The following is a 19,216-nucleotide window of genomic DNA, read 5'->3' as shown; positions in this document are numbered from 1 at the left end:
TTGACTTGACTTAAGTTGTTTTCTACCTAGCTACCGTTAGCTTAGCGGGTTAGCAAATTTACTGGTTAGGCTAGCCGGACTTCCAGGTACCAAATGTGGCTGGCGCGCTAAGATAACTGCCTGTGTAGCCTGCTAAACTAACCTTGCTGGTGCGCTAACAGCATCAGGCAGTTGTACAGTGTAAAACATTTACCTGTTAGACAGAATAACTGTAGATTTACGTGTAACTGAGTGATTTAATATGTAAATAGTTTGTGGAAATTATTTTTGCCATAAAGAGCTGTTACTGATTTAGATTATTTTGTAATCCAGGAATGAACAAGATTACTGGTCTGGGGATTAGGTTCTTAAAAAGGGGAGAAGAACTGGCTGGAGGCAGCATTAGTTTCTATTATGATTAAGTTTTATAATTTAATAAAGTTTTCTCTCTTAACATTATTCATTTTGCATGTTGTCTATTTATTGTCACTAATCTTATTGTCCTGTCACTTCTGAACTATTGGGTATATGGGTTAAGTACATAGCGGCAGACACTTTCCACAAATGTGTAAAGGAAAGAAAAAAAGATGCCGCTGCTTTAAGATTTATCTTGAGGTAATTGGTTAAATTGAGAGAGTAAACTCCAAAGACTGCCCCAGAAGCACTGCCACATAAGGTTCCTAATCGGTTAAAATGCTGCCGAACGAGAGAGCTGCATTTGAAGACAATGATAACCTAGGCAGCTGCCTTCAAAATGGGATGCAGCTAATAAGATACTAGGCTTGTTTTGACATTTCAGTTGCATAAAACAACATCCTTACTAAATTTCTTATTTATTTGTAAATAAAAGTGTAAAATTTACTTTCCCATACCCACTATTTAAAAAGTGATCCTACAAAAGCATAGTGACAATAAAAAGAAAACAAGCTAAACAAACAATGTAAAGAGAAAAAGATTTATTAAACACAAAGAAAAAACTGTGCGTCTGTGTGTATGCGATGACCTTACCCCAGTGTCTCCAGTTTACAGTGTGAACTCTTCAGTCCAGCAGAGAGCAGCTTCACTCCTGAGTCCTGCAGTTCATTACCACTCAGGTCCAGTTCTCTTAAATTGGAGTTTGAGCTGAGAGCAGAGGCCAGAACTTCACAGCTTTTCTCTGACAGATTACAGTCATACAGACTGAAAGAGAAATTATAAAGAAATCCATTAGAAACACTGACATTTAAACACACACACAGACCTTATAGAGGAGGTGAAGTAAGTATATTGTAAGATAATTATGGTTCTCGTTTCTGTTTCTTCATTAAGGTTTTAACAATAAATTCAAGATTCAAATAGTTTATTGTCATGTGCACAGTAAGAATGTCACGAATGACCCAGGCAGGGAGACGAGGAGGCGGACACAAGTGCAGGTAGGGCGATATATAAATAATTTAATAAATAAATAACAAAGTAACACTGAATGAGGAACACGAAACAAAGATACAGGGAATAAACAGGGAATAAACAGGGAATATATACAATGGAAATAAACTAGAAAAATAAACACTAAGCAGGGGTATCTACAAGGAACTAACTGAAATAAACAAGAGACTAGAAACATAAAACTATAGATAAACACAGAGACTAAGGGCGCGAGGAACAGAGGCTATGAAACACAGAGAGACAAACGACAGGGGAAGGTGCAAAGACCGACAGAGACAAAGTGGCACAGGGGATCTATATAAGGAAACAAGAAACACTCTAGAATTGGAAACACCTGGGGAAGGGGCGGAGCTACAAATGAGACACAGGTGGAAATCTACTAAGACGGGAGACACAGGGGAGCACAGGTCACGTGGGGAAGACACACAGAGACACGAGACAGGGCTAAGACCTGACAGAAGCCTCCCCCTAAACGCGCAGCTCCCGAGGCGCGTAAAAACGAACCCCGGGGGCTGGCGGCGGGGAGAGGCCGGGGAAAACAAGAGACGAAACCGGGGACTGAAACGGAGACAGGACAGAGGACAGAGACTGGACGGGAGACTGAACGGGGAACTGAACAGGAGACGGAGACTGGACGGGGAACTGGACAGGAGACGGAGACTGTATGGGGAATGGAGACTGGACAGGGAACTGGACGGTGGACGGAGACTGGACAGGAGACTGGACGGGGAACTGGACAGGGAACTGGACGGTGGACGGAGACTGGACAGGACACTGGACAGGGGACGGAGATTGAACAGGAGACTGGACGGGACTGGACATGGGAACAGGGACGAGGACATTAACAGGGACAGAAACGAACACTGTAACTGGAACGGGAACAGAGACAGAGACAGACACGGGTACAGGGACGTAAACAGAGACAGGGACCAAAACAGGGAGAGACATGGGGACCAGAAACACGGGTGGGTGCCCAGGACTGGCAAATGTCTGAGGGGAAGTCCAAGGAGCCAGCCTGGGCACAGTACTGGGGACAAAGTCAGGGGACCTCGGTGCCTGCCTGGGTACGTGGGACCTGGGGCCAAACAAAGTTCTGGGAGCAGGAACCGGTGGGGTAGGGACTCTGGCAGCGGGAGCTGGTGCTGGCGGCGCGGCGACTCTGGCAGCGGGAGCTGGTGCTGGCGGCGCGGCGACTCTGGCAGCGGGAGCTGGTGCTGGCGGCGCGGCGACTCTGGCAGCGGGAGCTGGTGCTGGCGGCGCGGCGACTCTGGCAGCGGGAGCTGGTGCTGGCGGCGCGGCGACTCTGGCAGCGGGAGCTGGTGCTGGCGGCGCGGCGACTCTGGCAGCGGGAGCTGGTGCTGGCGGCGCGGCGACTCTGGCAGCGGGAGCTGGTGCTGGCACGGAGACTTGGGCAGCTGGCTCTGGCACGGAGACTTGGGCAGCAGGCTCTGGCACGGAGACTTGGGCAGCTGGTTCTGGCACGGAGACTTGGGCAGCTGGCTCTGGCACGGAGACTTGGGCAGCTGGCTCTGGCACGGAGACTGGAACTGCTGGAGCAGACACTGAGACTAGAACAGCTGGAGCAGACTTGAAGGCTTGAACAGCTGGAGCAGACTTGAAGGCTTGAACAGCTGGAGCAGACACGGAGGCTTCAGCAGCTTCAGCAGACACGGAGGCTTGAGCAGCTTCAGCAGACACGGAGGCTTCAACAGCTTCAGCAGAGACGGAGGCTGGAGCAGCTTCTGCTGACACGGCAGGAGTCCGGGGGTGTGGCTCAGCAGCCGAAGACACCTCGGAGATGGGCGTGGCCGCCGAGAGAATTTCGGAGCTGGGTGTGTGCAGATCCAGCGGAGCAGCAGCAGGGCTTGAGACTGCGGTTGAAATAAAAACCCGGACCGGAGCTGCAGCTTCGCCGGCAGAGACTGTAGAAGCAGAAAGCGCGGGGCCGCCGGTAAAGTCCGGCGCGGAGAGAGTTCCAGAGCGCGGCTGATTTGCCGCGGAGATAGTCCCAGAGAGAGGCTGGTTCGCAGCGGCGGAATCCAGCTCTGCAGCCGCCATGAAAACCAGCTCCTCAGCCTGAGGTGCTGGCGCTGCAGCTGTGGGGCTTGAGAGTGCGGTAGCCGTAAAATCCCGGACTGGATTAGTACTCTCTCCAGCTGAGTCAAGCGCGGGGAAAGTCTCTGCTCGCGGCTGGCTCGCTGGGCAGGAGTTCCTGTAGCGCGGCTCGGCTGCTACCGCGGAAATCACGGGGCACGGTTCGGCAGCTACCGCGGGGATCTCGGGGCGCGGTTTCACAGCAGTCACGGAGCGTGGCTTAGCCGCTGAAGAGGAGAGTGTCTTGGCCGCGGGAGGAGCTAGCTTTGGAGGCGCTGGGGAAGCTAACGCCTTAGCCACCGGGGAAGCTAGCTCTGGAACCGCCGGTGAGGAGCGCACCTTGGCTGCAGGGGATCGGACGGGAGTCGGAACGGCCTCTGGAGCTGTGCGGCCGAGAGCCGGGTAGAGCACCGCCCCTGGGGGAAACGGTAACGGAGCACGGACTGGTGCAGGGTAGAGCTCCTCTTCGTCCTCGGAGCTACTGGGAGCGCACCCGAGAAAGTCCCACGGATCCCGCTCCTTTAGCCTCGGGTACACGGAGGCACCGAGGCTAACCGCACAAGCCCTTAGCGCCCCCCCAAGAAAATCCTCCCCGGAAAAGGGGTCTTCTTCCGGCTGGCGGGACCCCTTAGAGCGCCTACCCCGAGGCCTGCGGCGTCCTTGAGGCCTCGAGGTGTCCTGCGCCGGGGTCCCGCAAGGAGCACGACGAATCGCCATTCTGGTGCCAGTCCAGGCAGAACCTGCTGTGTCCATGTTCGGTCGGTCTTTCTGTCACGAATGACCCAGGCAGGGAGACGAGGAGGCGGACACAAGTGCAGGTAGGGCGATATATAAATAATTTAATAAATAAATAACAAAGAAACACTGAATGAGGAACACGAAACAAAGATACAGGGAATAAACAGGGAATAAACAGGGAATATATACAATGGAAATAAACTAGAAAAATAAACACTAAGCAGGGGTATCTACAAGGAACTAACTGAAATAAACAAGAGACTAGAAACATAAAACTATAGATAAACACAGAGACTAAGGGCGCGAGGAACAGAGGCTATGAAACACAGAGAGACAAACGACAGGGGAAGGTGCAAAGACCGACAGAGACAAAGTGGCACAGGGGATCTATATAAGGAAACAAGAAACACTCTAGAATTGGAAACACCTGGGGAAGGGGCGGAGCTACAAATGAGACACAGGTGGAAATCTACTAAGACGGGAGACACAGGGGAGCACAGGTCACGTGGGGAAGACACACAGAGACACGAGACAGGGCTAAGACCTGACAAAGAAACAAGTTTCCTCGTACAATGGAATTTTTCTTTGCTCCTCGCCAAGTATGCCGCATAAAGACAAAAGTGGAAAATATACAATAAGAAAGAAATAAACTAACTAAATATAAATATATAGATAAATATGTATCTAGTAAATATACCTATTGTTAACAACAGTTACACATGAACACGTTAACATTCACAGTGAGGGCAGAAAAGTATGTGTGTCTCAGAAGACCTACATTCAATAATTTTTTACTTGCATGAAGCTGGAAAGGGTTACAAAAGTATCTTTAAAAGCCTTGATGTTCATGTGTCCACAGTAAGACAGACAGTCTACAAAATTTAATCACTGTTGCTTCTACCCCCTAGGCGTGGTCATCCTGTAAAGCTGACTGCAAGAGCACAGCACAGAATGATTAATGAGGTGAGGAATAATCCTAGAGTATCAGCTAAAGACTTACAGAAATCTCTGGCACATGCTAAATCTACAATAAGAAAAATATTAAACAAGAATAGAGTTCATGGGAGGAAACCATGGAGGAAGCCACTGCTCTCAAAAACAAAACATTGCTGCACGTTTGAAGTTTGCAAAAGAGCACCTGGATGTTCCACAGCACTACTGGCAAAATATACTTTGGACATCAAAACCAAAATTGAGTTGTTTGGAAGAAACACACACAACACTATGTGTGGAGAAAAAAAGGCACAGCACACAATCATCAAAACCTTATACCAACTGTGAAACATGGTGGAGGGGGCATCATGTTTTTTTGCTTTGCTGTCTCAGGGCCTGGACATATTGCTGTCATCAATGGATAAATGAATTCCCAAGTTAACCAAGACATTTTGCAGGAAACTTAAGACCATCTGTCCACCAACTGAAGCTCAACAGAGGATGATAGGGCACTGAGTGGTCCAGCGGTCTAAAGCGCTGCCACTATGAGCAGGTTCGAACCCCCAGTCATGCAGCTTTGCCATCAAGCTGCTGGCGTTCAGAGGGAGCAAAATTGGCCCTCTGGTGGGTAGATGTTGCTTTCTCCCCACATCACTCCTAGGGTGATGTCCGCAGCACAGTCTGTGAGCTGATGTACCAGAGCAGAGCCGCTGCGGTTTCCTCCGAGTGCACTGGCTGCTCGGTAATGTGCATTAGCTTGAAAAGAAGCGGTGGCTGACTTCACATGTATTGGACAGAGGATGGATGATGCAATTGCCAGGAATTAGCTAACAGCAGGCCACGACAACACTAACTGTTTTTCTGAGCTGGATTACTCACTGATTTGTTGTTTACAGTAATGTTAATTAGGGGCTATCCAAAGTAATCCCATACCACTGATTTTAAGGGGTAAACGGAAAATGTGATTCACTTATTTCACTTATCTCTTTTTCTTTAATGTATGGGTTTGTGTGTGAGATTACAATATAAAACAATATAATATAAATACAATATAAAGAGAAATAAAAAAATATTAACACTGATATATGAACCCCCTGTCTCCCCCTATACACACACACCTTTACATTTTAAGGAAGGAATTATGCCTTAAAACAGAACATCATAGTTTAGAAGAAATCATTATTATCATTTGTAAATTTGGGTTTAAATTGAAGGGAATATCGGTTTGAGTGTAGCTGAAATTCAGAGGGAGAATAAAAACAACAGTGTCCAAATTAAAAAGACTGTCAGAAAAAAAAGACAGAATGAACAATCAAATAAATACTCAAATATAATGCAATAAAACAATACAACATTAATTTTGAACAAAAAATGTATCCAGTGAACAACTGATACATATTACACATCTAGTATAGATAACACAGTGAACCATCTACTTTATGATCACTGTCCACAGCAGGACCTACTTCAGACTGCATTCACTTTAAATACAATACAACCATAAATCATTTGAAAAAGAATGACCAAAAGAAATAGTTAGATGAGCTAAAATAGTTACAGAGCTAGAATTATTAAAAAGTAATTTGTCCATGCCACGTGAATACTGTCTGATCTGCATCTAATCTTAGTTTCATTATAAATACTGAACTGAACATGTTATAAAGTTCTGGTCCTGGTTTCTCGGACCGTTTCGAGCAGCTCTTTCCAGTTTCAACAGACTGTGTTTCCCACTCTGCTTTTGTTTAACAGCAATACTTACTCCCAACCTTAATCTCAACCAAACATGTTTTTTAATTTCTGTAAATCGAAATTTACAAAGTTATATATTTAATGCACTTATTGATCAATATGATGTCACAAGTGTTATGCCCATATTAAAACCATGTATCTACCCTATTCAACAATTAATCAATTTTATCTGTAAATATATTTGTTCTCTTGTTCATTCACTGATTAGTGAATTAATAAGGTAAGCATCACTGAATAACTGAGTGCTAAATTTATTTTAGAATGATTAATCTGGAACCAACTTTAAAGAACTTAGTTTTATATTATAGTTCTGAAGAGACCATTTGAGTCAGCACAACCAGCACCGTAGAAGCAGCATACTGTACAACTTATAGTAAAAATATAATTTTTGCACATTCATACAGTAACTGTGATTTGCCATAACATAATGACACGGAGAACATCAGTAAATCAGTATAAAACAGTAAAAAGGAATGAAAATACTCACAAGGCTCTTCTGGATGCTTTGATTACCGGCATCAACCTCAGAAGACATTCCTCTGTCCCACCATATTTCCTCAGGTCAAACTCATCCAGCACCTCTTCTGAATTCAGCAACACAAATGCCACAGCCGACCACTGAGCAGGAGAGAGCTTAACTCCACTGAGACCCATGGAACCTCCTCTGTTCAGGTATGTTTGGACTTCCTGCTGTAGAGAATGATCATTCAGTTCATTCAGACAGTGGAACAGACTGATAGTTTTCTCTGGAGAGGGATTGTCCCTGATCTTCTGCTTGATGTGCTCCACTACTTCCTCTTTGCTGTGAGAGATGTTCTCTGTCTGGGTCAGAAGGCCTCGTAAGAGAGTCTGATTGGACTCCAGTGAGAGACCCAGAAGGAAGCGGAGGAAAAGGTCCAGGTGTCCGTTCTCACTCTGTAAGGCCTTGTTTACTGCGCTCTTCAGGAAGTCAGACATTGTTCCCTTTTTGGAGAAATCAAATAATCCACTGTGCTTCTGTTGCAGCACATTTCTGTTGTTGGAGATGAAGGACAGAAATGCATATAAAGCAGCCAGAAATTCCTGAACACTCAAATGCACAAAGCTGAAAACCTTCCCAAGGTGCAGCCCAAACTCCTGTCTGAAGATCTGGGTGCACACTCCTGAGTACACGGTCACTTCTCCGACATCAATGCCGCACTCTCTCAGGTCTTCCTCATAGAAGATCAGGTTTCCTTTCTCCAGCTGTTGGAAAGCCAGTTTTCCCAGAGCCAGAATAATCTCTCTAGTCTGGTCAAGATCAACTTCACTTTTTCTTTCGTACTTCTGGCTGCGGTGTTTGATCTGAAAGATAAGGAAGTGTGTGAACATTTGAGTCAGAGTCTTGGGGATCTCTCCTCCCTCTGCTTCACCCAACATCCTCTCTAGAACAGTGGCTGAGATCCAGCAGAAGACTGGGATGTGGCACATGATGTAGAGGCTTCTGGAGGACTTCATGTGTGTAATGATTCTTTCAGCAAGGCTCTGATCTCTGATCCTTTTACTGAAGTATTCCTCTTTCTGAGGGTCACTAAACCCTCGTACCTCTGTTACCTGGTCAATACAGTCAGGAGGAATCTGATTGGCTGCTGCTGGTCGAGTCGTTATCCATAGGAGAGCAGAGGGAAGCAGCTTCCCCTGGATGAGGTTTGTCAGCAGAACATCCACTGAGGCTGACTGTGTTACATCAGATACTCTCTTATTGTTCTGGAAATCTAGAGGAAGTCGACATTCATCCAGACCATCAAAGATGAACATGACTTTGTAGCGATGATAGTCTCCTGGTTTTAATTCTTTTGTGTCTTTGAAAAAATTATTAATAAGATCCACCAGACTGAGTGTTTCAGATTTCATCAGATTCAGCTCTCTAAAAGGAAGTGGAAATATGAAGAGAACATCCCGATTGGCTTCTTCTTCAGTCCAGTCCAGAATGAACTTCTGCACAGAGACTGTTTTTCCAATTCCAGCAACTCCTTTAGTCAGCACAGTTTTGATGGACTGGTCTTTAAAGAGGTCGTTACATTTGATGGGTGTCTCCTGTGTTGCTTGTCTCCTGGATGCTGCTTCAATCTGTCTGACCTCATGTTCATTATTGACCTCTCCACTCCCTCCCTCTGTGATGTACAGCTCTGTGTAGATCTCATTCAGAAGGGTGGAGGTTCCAGGATTTGAGATTACTTCATTGAGTTTCTGAAAATTCTCCTTCAGAGTAGATTTCAGCTTTTGGTGACACGATGGAGCCAGTTCTAATACAAGAGAAAAAGTGAAATTATTAAAACTGCTACATGTTTAAATATGTTTATTAAAATTGTAGCATTGATAACATGTACCATCACTAAAGATTGTTCACAAAAGAAATCATAACTGAAATGAAAGTGAAAGTGGAAAATAATACATTTCAGTAATTGCAATGAGCATGCTAAAAGGCTATATTAAAATGTGCATTGTGGTGCAGTCTCTTTCCAGAGTGAATCAATTTGGTGATTTTAGTGAGGATTCATGTTGCGCTCTTGTTTTAATTCTGTTAATTCTGTAATTGTTCTAATTTAGTATTTATTTATTTTAATGATGTAAATTTAAAAAAGGGATAATGGAAATTGTACAATATTACATATAAAAGCTGATAGAGGGAATCTCAGTAGGCTTGTGATTCTGTAAAGGAACTGTAAAGATCTTTTTGTGTGGCAATAATTTACATATTTTACTCTTTTCATTAACATTTGCATTGTATTCAATATAAATGCAATAAAAAGCAAATTTTATTGTGCACAGTTTTTGTACCTTTAAAATAAGACTTAAAACATTATTTTTTATATTTTAAATGGGACTGTTTTATGACTATTTTGGCAAATCTGAGTGAAATTGTATTTTTTTAGTTATGTAAGAAATAAACAATCAAAAGAATTATAATATATTTAAAGAATATCATGATTACATTTTTTTACAGTATCTTCCAGCCCTATAAATAACCCTGAGCTCTTACTGATCTGCAGTGTGTTAGCGAGGTCTATCTGGTTCATGTTCCTCAGGACGTCCAGTGTGATCTTCAGCGCTTCCTCTCTGACAGCGCTCTCATCCTCCTCATTCTCCTCCTCTCTCCCAGAGCATGCTGGGTAATCCAGACTCTTCAGGATCTTCTCAAACCTCTTCAGCTGCTTCTTTACCAGAGAGATGACTTTCTGCCCCAGCTCCTGATTAAACATATAATTCAGAACCAGGACCTGTTAGTTAGTGCTGAGACTTTTTATTGTATTGGACCGATCATGATGATAATTATTTCAAATTATTATGCGATAATATTTACCAATTACTTGATATAAAACACCAGATACAGTAAGAGTTCCAGAGAAAACATGTTTGACACTACTTGACTTTACTTACACATGAAGTAAGTTATTTGTTTCCCCACGCCCTTACTGAAAGAGAAGGAAAAGAGAAGGGGGGCGAACTCAGATGATTGGGCAGGAGTTCGGGGCAGCTTTGCTGGAAAAGCGTAAAGCTGAAGCCCCCCCCACACAAAGATACGGGATGAGAAAGGGGGAAAATGAATGAATGAGGAAGATGGGGAGGAGGTGGGTGCGAGTTTGTTCGACACACAGGTAGAGAGGAAGTGACAGTTTATATACAGGTGCTGGTCAACGAATTAGAATAATTTGAAATAGTGCAATCATGAAATTCTTTGAATGCATTTTTTGTGCAGAAAGCAAATCAGGTGTTCACCGCACCTGTCCTACTCATTAGACTAATCACAGAACTCTTTACCTGGAAAAAAATTTGCTCAGCTGAGCTTTCCAAAAGGCCCATTTAGGCCATTTAGACACTGTTTAAGCACAATAGAGTGAATCAGCAATTACAGCCTGACCACCATATTTTCCAGGGAGTTAGACTTGCTGCATTTGAGTTGGTGTGCGTAACTTGTCTACAAACCACATACAAATTGAACATCTGTAAACAGCAACTTTCCCTTTCCACAATAAATTGTGAAGTGGCACTCTCTCTCTCTCCGCGCTTCTCTTACCGGAATCGCACTGCTCCATAACTTCAAATACTCAACCAGTATAACCCCGAGCCTCTAACAGGGCTCGTATAGTCAGGTAGTCCTTGGGAGAGCCAGGGGCTGCGCTGATTTGAGCTGGTGAATTATGTGTCTGATTTGAGGGTAAGGTTAATTAATCTAGGATAGTGAGATCTGTCAGACAATCGTGAGAACAGATTTACATAAGTAGAAGGGACGAAATGGTTTTAAGATGTTGAAGTAAAGGGGGAGATGTAACCTGCACAGGGCAAATAATACAGTAAGACAGGATATGAGAAGTGAAGTAGGTGCTGCTTGAGAGCGCAAGGCTCTCGTTGACATCTCTGATGAACGGAGAATAGGTAGTGGTTGGAAAGGGTGAGGAGATTGTAGTAATGGTTGAGGAAGAATAGAGGCAGAGGAAATTAAGGCAGAGAGATAATTAAGGCAGGGGTAAAAGGGAGAGCGGATAAGAACAAATGCTGGCAAGATGATGAAGGCAAGTGGAGGTCTAGGGAAAGAGTGAGGTGTTTTGTGGTGTTGCCAGCCTATCTGAATGGAGTGTACTGGAATGACAGCATGGAGGATGAGGTCCAGGGAGTCAGAATCGGTTGAAGTGGAGTATGGTGTCAAACGAATTGTGGAATGATGCTTGTGGTGAAGTTTAAAGCCCCAAAGAAAAGGCTGTTGCTCCACGTCGCATAACAGGCGCAACCAAGTAAGGTAGACAGGGTGCCCATGGCGGTCCAACTTGACCCGGGGAAGTGTAGAAAAGTAGGTAGATGATCATGGCAAAGATGATCATAGACAAAGACGATGAAGGCAAAGCTGGTGATGATGATCGGTAGATGGCGACGAAGATGGCACTAAAGGTAATTAGTGCGTTAATGAAGGCAGAGATGGTGGCGACGATGCCGGTGGTGACGAAGAAGGTCTTGATGATGATGGCGGTGATAAAGGCAATGACTGTGATGGCAGCGATGCAGGCAGAGATGGTGGCGATGAAGATGGTGATGAAGATGGCCAAGATGGTTATGAAGATGGCAATGATGGAGGCAATGGCGATGAAGGCAGTGATGCAGGCAGAAATGGTGGCGATGACAATGGTGATGAAGACGGTGATTAAGATGGCCATGAAGATTAAGATGGCAGTGATGGTGGCGAAGACAATGAGGGCGATGATTATGGCGACAAAAACGATGATGGTAAGATGATAAAGCGAGGGTGAAGGTGGCGAGGGATAGCGATGAAAGGGGTGAGGATGAAGAGGAAGGCAGGGATGATGGGACAGGAGCTGCTGGTAAGGCACGCTGTGGGAGACAGAAGCCAGACAGGAAGCCACATGGCAGCAGGACGACGAGGTAGGGGTTGGGTGATGGAGGTAGGGGTTGGATGATGGAGGGAGGGGTGGGATGAAGGGAGGGGTGGGATGATGAGTAATGAGAGGGAGAGAGAGAGAGAGAGAGAGAGAGGCGTTGGATGATGGAGGGAGGGGTTGGATGATGGAGGGAGGGGTTGGATGATGAGTAATGAGAGAGAGAGAGAGAGAGAGAGACAGAGGAGTTGGATGATGGAGGGAGGGGCTGGATGGAGGGGTTAGATGACGAGTAATGAGAGAGAGAGAGGAGAGAGAGAAGAGAGGAGAGAGGGGAGAGAGAGAGAGGAGGAGCGGCTGAGGAGCGGCTGAGGAACGCCGCGGGGGGGGGAAACAGGGAAAACTGGCCGCGGGAGTCCGAACCGAAGTTCCAACTGTAAACCAAAAACAGACACGAACCAATACGGGGACCTGCCGGAGGGGCGCAAGCAGCGCCGACACGGATGAAGAGAAGTCCGGTGAAACAGCGCAGACGCTGGGCGGGGCAGCAGCAGCGGCGGTGATGCCGGGAGATGCAGCGACGTGGGCGCCGGCCACGGTGAGGGAGAGAAAAAAGTCGCCGAATCCTGAAGGCGACCTTGCGGGAGAGGCCAGATCAGGCTGAGGAGATGCCAGCCGCGGCAGCCGGGAAAACACGCCATCACCAGGGAATGCAGCCGGGAGCAGTGGCGGTGGAGAAGCCAGGGTAGAAGGGAACGCCGGCGGCAGGAGACAGTGGACATACAGGTGGAGGACCATCGCGGATCAGGAAAGTAGCGGGAGCCAACGCCACGTGCGAGTTTGTTCGACACGCAGGTAGAGAGGAAGTGACGGTTTATATAGGTTGGAGAGTGGGAGGAGTAAAGGTGTGGCTCGTACGCCAAATAAAGTGTAATAGCATAAATTTTAAATGGTAAGACATTACTTAATAATTAAAGTTGTTTAATTATACTGTATGAATGAGCTTTACCACAAGTTAAACTAAACATCACATCACAAATAAAACTGTCTGAGGTGAATAAAAACAGTTTATTTCTGTTCCAAAATAACAAAGCTGCTCTAAACATAACTAGCAATTCAGTGAACATTCACTTTTCTTAATAATTTGGGAATAAAAACTTTTAAATATTTTGTTGTAAAATATAATGCATAAAAATATTAATTTATTGTGAGAGAAATGTTAAGACAACCTCACATTTAAAACTACTTACAATATGTAAAATTAGAATGAGGTGCAGTGCATTCGCTGCAGATGATTAGACTACTGTTAGAGAGCATGTTGGAAAATCTTTCTTATTTAAACCTTAGATATTAGTTTAGTTTAGGTTGATCTTAACTGGAAAATTGATTGGCCAGATCCAAAGAGCTATCTGATCCTTCAGAAAGTAGGATGTAGATGTAGATGGGTCTGGGAAGAGCTTTAAAACATCTAAAATCAATTAGAAATCATAAATCAAAAGTGAAGAACACTTAAATCAACATGGCCAGCACTTAAATCATCACAGGACCTACAGGTAGCTCCGCCCACAGCATCTACCATCAGAAAGAGCATAAGTTTAATTATCATGGAGCATCAGGGCAAAACTAAAGAATACCAGAGAACACCTAGATCAAAATGAGGACTTCTGGAACAGTGTGCAGAGATTAATACAAAGCTGAATCCACTAGATGAAAGATGAGGCTGCTTTACTGCAGCAGGGCTTGGCAAGCTCTCCATCATAGATCCACCATCAAATCTTCACTGTTTCAGAAGCAGAGGTGGAAAAGTACTGAAAATTGTAATTAAGCAAAAGTCCCTTTACTTTGCTAAAATTCTACTCAAGTAAAAGTAAAAGTACCCATCTAAAAATCTACTCAAGTAAAAAGTAAAAAAGTACTCAATTTAAAATGTACTTTGAGTAAAAGTTACATAGTTACTTTTAATTATTTGATGCAAAAAAGTACAACAAATCATAAATTAAATTTTCAGGCAGTATTTGTTCAGACCACCCCATAAAACGTTTTCAAGAACAAGTGGCATAGGTTTCTATGATCCATTTTTTTTTTCATATATGTGACTATAAACCATATTTTTATAGGTTTACATTTCATTATTATTTTTTAACTTTTTCTTTGCTTTAACTGATATTTACATGGTTTTTTTTTTTACATTGAAGCAGATTGTTTAATGTTTCCAATAAAAACATGAAATCATCCAAAAGAAGCACATATCGATGGGTAGCATAACTCGACAGAACACCGGTTCCCCCGAGTCGCACGCACAGACCCCAGGCTACACAGCTGATTCACACCGCATCTCTCTCGCTAACCGTAATAAACATAGACCACTGAAGTCATGTGTCGTTTTGTAGTCCTCGTACAGCTTCCGTGTCTAAGCGTTTTTTCCCTATGAGAAAAATGAATAGGGTTTTCAAAAACACGTCTCTATCACATGTTCAGAACCCTATACGTTTTATTCTGTGTACATTTTACTCCTGAACAGCACTGGATCCTCTGAATTACGAGATCATTTAAGAGTCGTAATGAGAAAAATGCTATCATTAAGCTAATGCTACAGCGGAGTGAACTGAACTCCCAGCGGAGCTGCAGAGATCAGCAGGGGACTCTTTTCAGCGCAACACCAGAGAACTCCGACAGTAACTATACAGCGTATTAACAAACCAACAAATTAAAAACAAACAAATAAAACAAATCTTAATACAAAAAACATAAACAAAGATTATGAAGTGATTTTATGAAATTACATTTTTATTCTAAATATTACTTTTTTCAGCTCCAATCCAATATAAAACTGCCAATATAAATACAGATAAAAGGGCTATTTTTGTTTATAAGTAGTACTATGATTAAAGTAACATAATGAGGCTGAAACAGACCACACAGACCAAGAGTATACACATTTAATGTAAATGCATTCCAAAGTAACGTATTTGACACATTTTATATACAAACACACAATAGTTTTCTTTTTTGTATTAAATATAAAAAAGTTAAATATTAAATATGTTAAATATTAAATGCAAGGCTCTAGATTAATCTTTTGCACTGGTTGCGCAGGAGACTTTTATTTTGACAGGTAACATAGTGCAATGGCTAACGGCTAACCGGTGACCCTAACTGTATTTCCGAGCTGAATTAATCACTGTTTTTTAATAACAGATTAATTTCTCAGAGCTGGTTAGAGTGGGTAGGGACTGTGGTTTGGTATTCAGTGTGTATTATGGCTGTAGTTCTCTTAAGTTACTTTATTATACCTTCTTAACACCGGATTGCTTCTGACGGCCCGACGCTAGCTGAGCTAACAGACTGCAGATTTTAATGGAAATGCTAACGGCTAACTAGCGAGGCTAACTCTATTTCCGAACTTAATTCATCACTTTTCTTTACAAACAGATGGGTGTGTTTGTGCTGGTTAGTGTTTGTAGACCCTGTGGTTTTGTAGGATATGTGTATTATGACTTTAGATTAATCCAGTCTGTAGTTAATACCTTTACAACACCAGAATGCAGCTGTGGGTGCTAATGCTAATGCTAGCTATGCTAATAGACTGCTGGTGTTAATCTGCTCACCCCTCAGACTCTGAATTTACAAATATTAACTTACATGTAGGTTAGCTGTTCTGCTGTTCGGCGTCTCCAAAGTGAAAACTCTCCAGATTGTCCACATTGTTTGGTAGAAAAACAGCTAAAGTTACTCAGTCAGCCGCAGACTGAAGCTGCTGGTGGTTCAGGGTAAACTGTGGAACTGAAATTCGGATTAGTGATGCGTCTCGTGTTAACATTACGGAGGGTGTATTGTCCAGCTGAAGCTTTGGACTGGAAAATGTATGTTATTTTGTACTTTCTATTTAGTCATCAGTAGCTGAGCTAATGGGGCGATTTGGGAATTATCCAATCACAGGATGTAAAAAAATGCAAATCTATTTAAGTTTGTAGGATATGTTATGGGTATTGATCAGGTGGCTTCAACCAGAATGTTCCCAAAGTGGTGTTCAGATTGACCTTTTAACCTTTGCAAAACAAGCTGAAATGTTTGACCAAACAAGTTTAAATTAACACCAAGAAGTGCATTGACTGACATGACATGTAATCACAAAGTTATTCTAAATCTAGTTCTGAATTAAATGGCACTTCATCGAGCACCAACTGGCACAATGGTGCCTACTAGAGCATAAGATGATGATGTGTAAGAAGGTCTAACATAATTGGAGACACTCTGTCACATTTACAAATGATCAAAAGTCTTTCACCTGTTATTAATGTTGAGCAGAGGCACAAAGAAGTGCATGTTCTGATATGACATGTAATTACAAAGTTATTCTAAATCTAGTTCTGAATTAAATGGCGCTTCATCAGAGTGATATTGTACAGAGGTCTTTAACATTGTGAGATTACAGCAAATACTGCAGAGTTACAGCAATTTAGGTTAGAAATTCCAAGGACGCACAGATTGCTTGATGCCTGGACACTATTGTATGTGAAATTTTCACAAATGTTTTTAATGAATCTTAATCATCTCTCCATCAATTAGATATCAAAATAGTACAGTATGATTGACATGTACTAGTTTTTTTGGAACAGCGCCCCCAGTGGCCGGATTGTTTCAGCACTTTGCAGGTCACTACAGTGTCTCCACCTGAACATAACTGCCAAGTGTCATCCAGATTGGGCAACATTCAGCTTGCAAAATGTCTACTGAATGCTGATTGGCTGATGGTGTTCAGCCATGTTAATTGATTCAGTTGTCCTTTGAGCATCCTTTAGAGGCTGTATGATAGATTCTGCATGCAAATTTTCAGGTTGCAAGGTTGCTGAGAAACAGTGTTCCAAATTTAACTTTTGAAGTGAATGGGGCATATATCCGGAAGGACTAATTTGCATATAGCGGCCATATTGTTTACAAATTTCAACATTTTTTTGATGAATATTTAAGCCCATGCTCTATCGAGTATTTTGATACCAAACATGCCAGGATTGGTCAAAATTCCTAGGACTAGTTCGCGAAAGTATGTTTTGCATATTATGCAAATTAGCAAAAAATCTAAGTAGACGGAAGTGCATGGTCCAAATTGGAAAGTTGTAGGTATTGACCCAAGGAATCCATCAAAAAAGAATTTTGAATGTAGGTTTTATGGTTTGTGAGTTATTGAGAAAAATGTGAAAAAATGAATTTCCTTGTTTATAGCGCCAACACTTGACCAATTGGTGCCATTTTTGTTGTCCGCCGAGATGCACTGATCCTACATCTACCTACCAAGTTTCATGTCTCTAGGACTTACAGTTTAGGCTGCACAACTGTTTTTTCTGAGGAAAAAGAATAATAATAATAAGAAAAATTTTAGCAAAAACACTAATAATAATAATTTTAATGGATGATAGAAGGCCCTGAGATACATGTAGGGTATAAGTATCGTCCTGATTGGTCATTGTTTAGCCTGTCAAAAGCTTGCTGGAATCTGATTGGCTAATAACGATTGCAAAAATTTGCATATCAAATTTTCCTTCTGTAAAACATTAGGACATAGGCCATAGATGATACATGCCAAAGGAGAGCTTCATAGCTTGTACGGTTCCTGAGAAACAGATTTTTAGCTTTGGCTCCGCCCCCTGGGGGCGTATGTCTACACAGATTGACGGGCTACCTCAGAATCATGTTGGCATCAAAGTTGTAAAGTGGCATTAGTGTAGGTTTAAGCATTCAAAAGTTACAGCTGTTAGAGTAAATTTGGGTGTGCCACGGTAAGATTAATTTGCATATGGCGGCCATATTGTTTAAAAATTTCTCAATTTTTTCGATAATTATTGAGGTTGGGACTCTGCTGAGTTGTTTGACACCAAATATGACAGGATTGGTCAATGACCCTAGGAAAAGTTCTCAAAAGTAGGTTTTGCATATTATGCTAAATAGTAAAAAATCTTGACCTTTTTGATTTGCCATTAACCAAGGAATCATATAATGCAAGAATTTTTGCTCTAGCTATCAGGGCGTAGGAGTTACGAGGCCAAACGCGTTGACCTTCGCCATAGCGCCCCCTTGAGGCCGATCGGGCTCATCTTTTGAATCTGAGTAGCGGTGAGAAGTACTACCATATGACCAAGTCTCAGCCCTGTAGGCCTTACGGTTTCTTCTGCCCAATCACTTCTATGGCAGAAAAAGAATAAGAATAATAATAATCAGAACCATTACAATAGGGTTTCTAGCACTACGTGCTCGAACCCTTAATAATCAGAACAATTACAATAGGGTTTCTAGCACTACGTGCTCGAACCCCTAATAATAATAATAATCAGAACAATTACAATAGGGTCTCTAGCACTACGTGCTCGAACCCCTAATAATCAGAACAATTACAATAGGGTCTCTAGCACTACGTGCTCGAACCCCTAATAATAATAATAATCAGAACAATTACAATAGGGTCTCTAGCACTACGTGCTCGAACCCCTAATAATCAGAACAATTACAATAGGGTCTCTAGCACTACGTGCTCGAACCCCTAATAATCAGAACAATTACAATAGGGTTTCTAGCACTACGTGCTCGAACCCCTAATAATAATAATAATCAGAACAATTACAATAGGGTTTCTAGCACTACGTGCTCGAACCCCTAATAATAATAATAATCAGAACAATTACAATAGGGTCTCTAGCACTACGTGCTCGAACCCCTAATAATCAGAACAATTACAATAGGGTCTCTAGCACTACGTGCTCGAACCCCTAATAATCAGAACAATTACAATAGGGTCTCTAGCACTACGTGCTCGAACCCCTAATAATAATAATAATCAGAACAATTACAATAGGGTCTCTAGCACTACGTGCTCGAACCCCTAATAATAATAATCAGAACAATTACAATAGGGTTTCTAGCACTACGTGCTCGAACCCCTAATAATCAGAACAATT

The 19,216-nt window shown here is 42.9% G+C and overlaps 1 protein-coding gene across 1 annotated transcript in view; it reads right to left on the bottom strand.

Annotated features, from left to right (window-relative positions):
- The window catches only part of LOC103035557 (uncharacterized), a 33,291-nt gene that overhangs the window by 7,110 nt on the left and 6,965 nt on the right, over nt 1-19,216 (bottom strand). Inside the window, exons 2-8 of the mRNA XM_049482747.1 lie at nt 12,742-12,903; nt 12,032-12,261; nt 11,703-11,917; nt 9,920-10,127; nt 9,115-9,182; nt 7,406-8,559; nt 988-1,158 (exon numbers count right to left, since the gene is read on the bottom strand). Of these exons, the coding sequence (XP_049338704.1) occupies nt 988-1,158; nt 7,406-8,559; nt 9,115-9,182; nt 9,920-10,127; nt 11,703-11,917; nt 12,032-12,261; nt 12,742-12,903 (2,208 nt within the window). The remainder of the gene's footprint in view (nt 1-987; nt 1,159-7,405; nt 8,560-9,114; nt 9,183-9,919; nt 10,128-11,702; nt 11,918-12,031; nt 12,262-12,741; nt 12,904-19,216) is intronic.

This window comes from Astyanax mexicanus, chromosome 8, assembly GCF_023375975.1.
Source record: "Astyanax mexicanus isolate ESR-SI-001 chromosome 8, AstMex3_surface, whole genome shotgun sequence".
NCBI classification, from domain to species: Eukaryota; Metazoa; Chordata; class Actinopteri; order Characiformes; family Acestrorhamphidae; genus Astyanax; species Astyanax mexicanus.
Note: the sequence above shows the minus strand (reverse complement) of the source record. Positions and strands in the feature narration are given on the sequence as shown.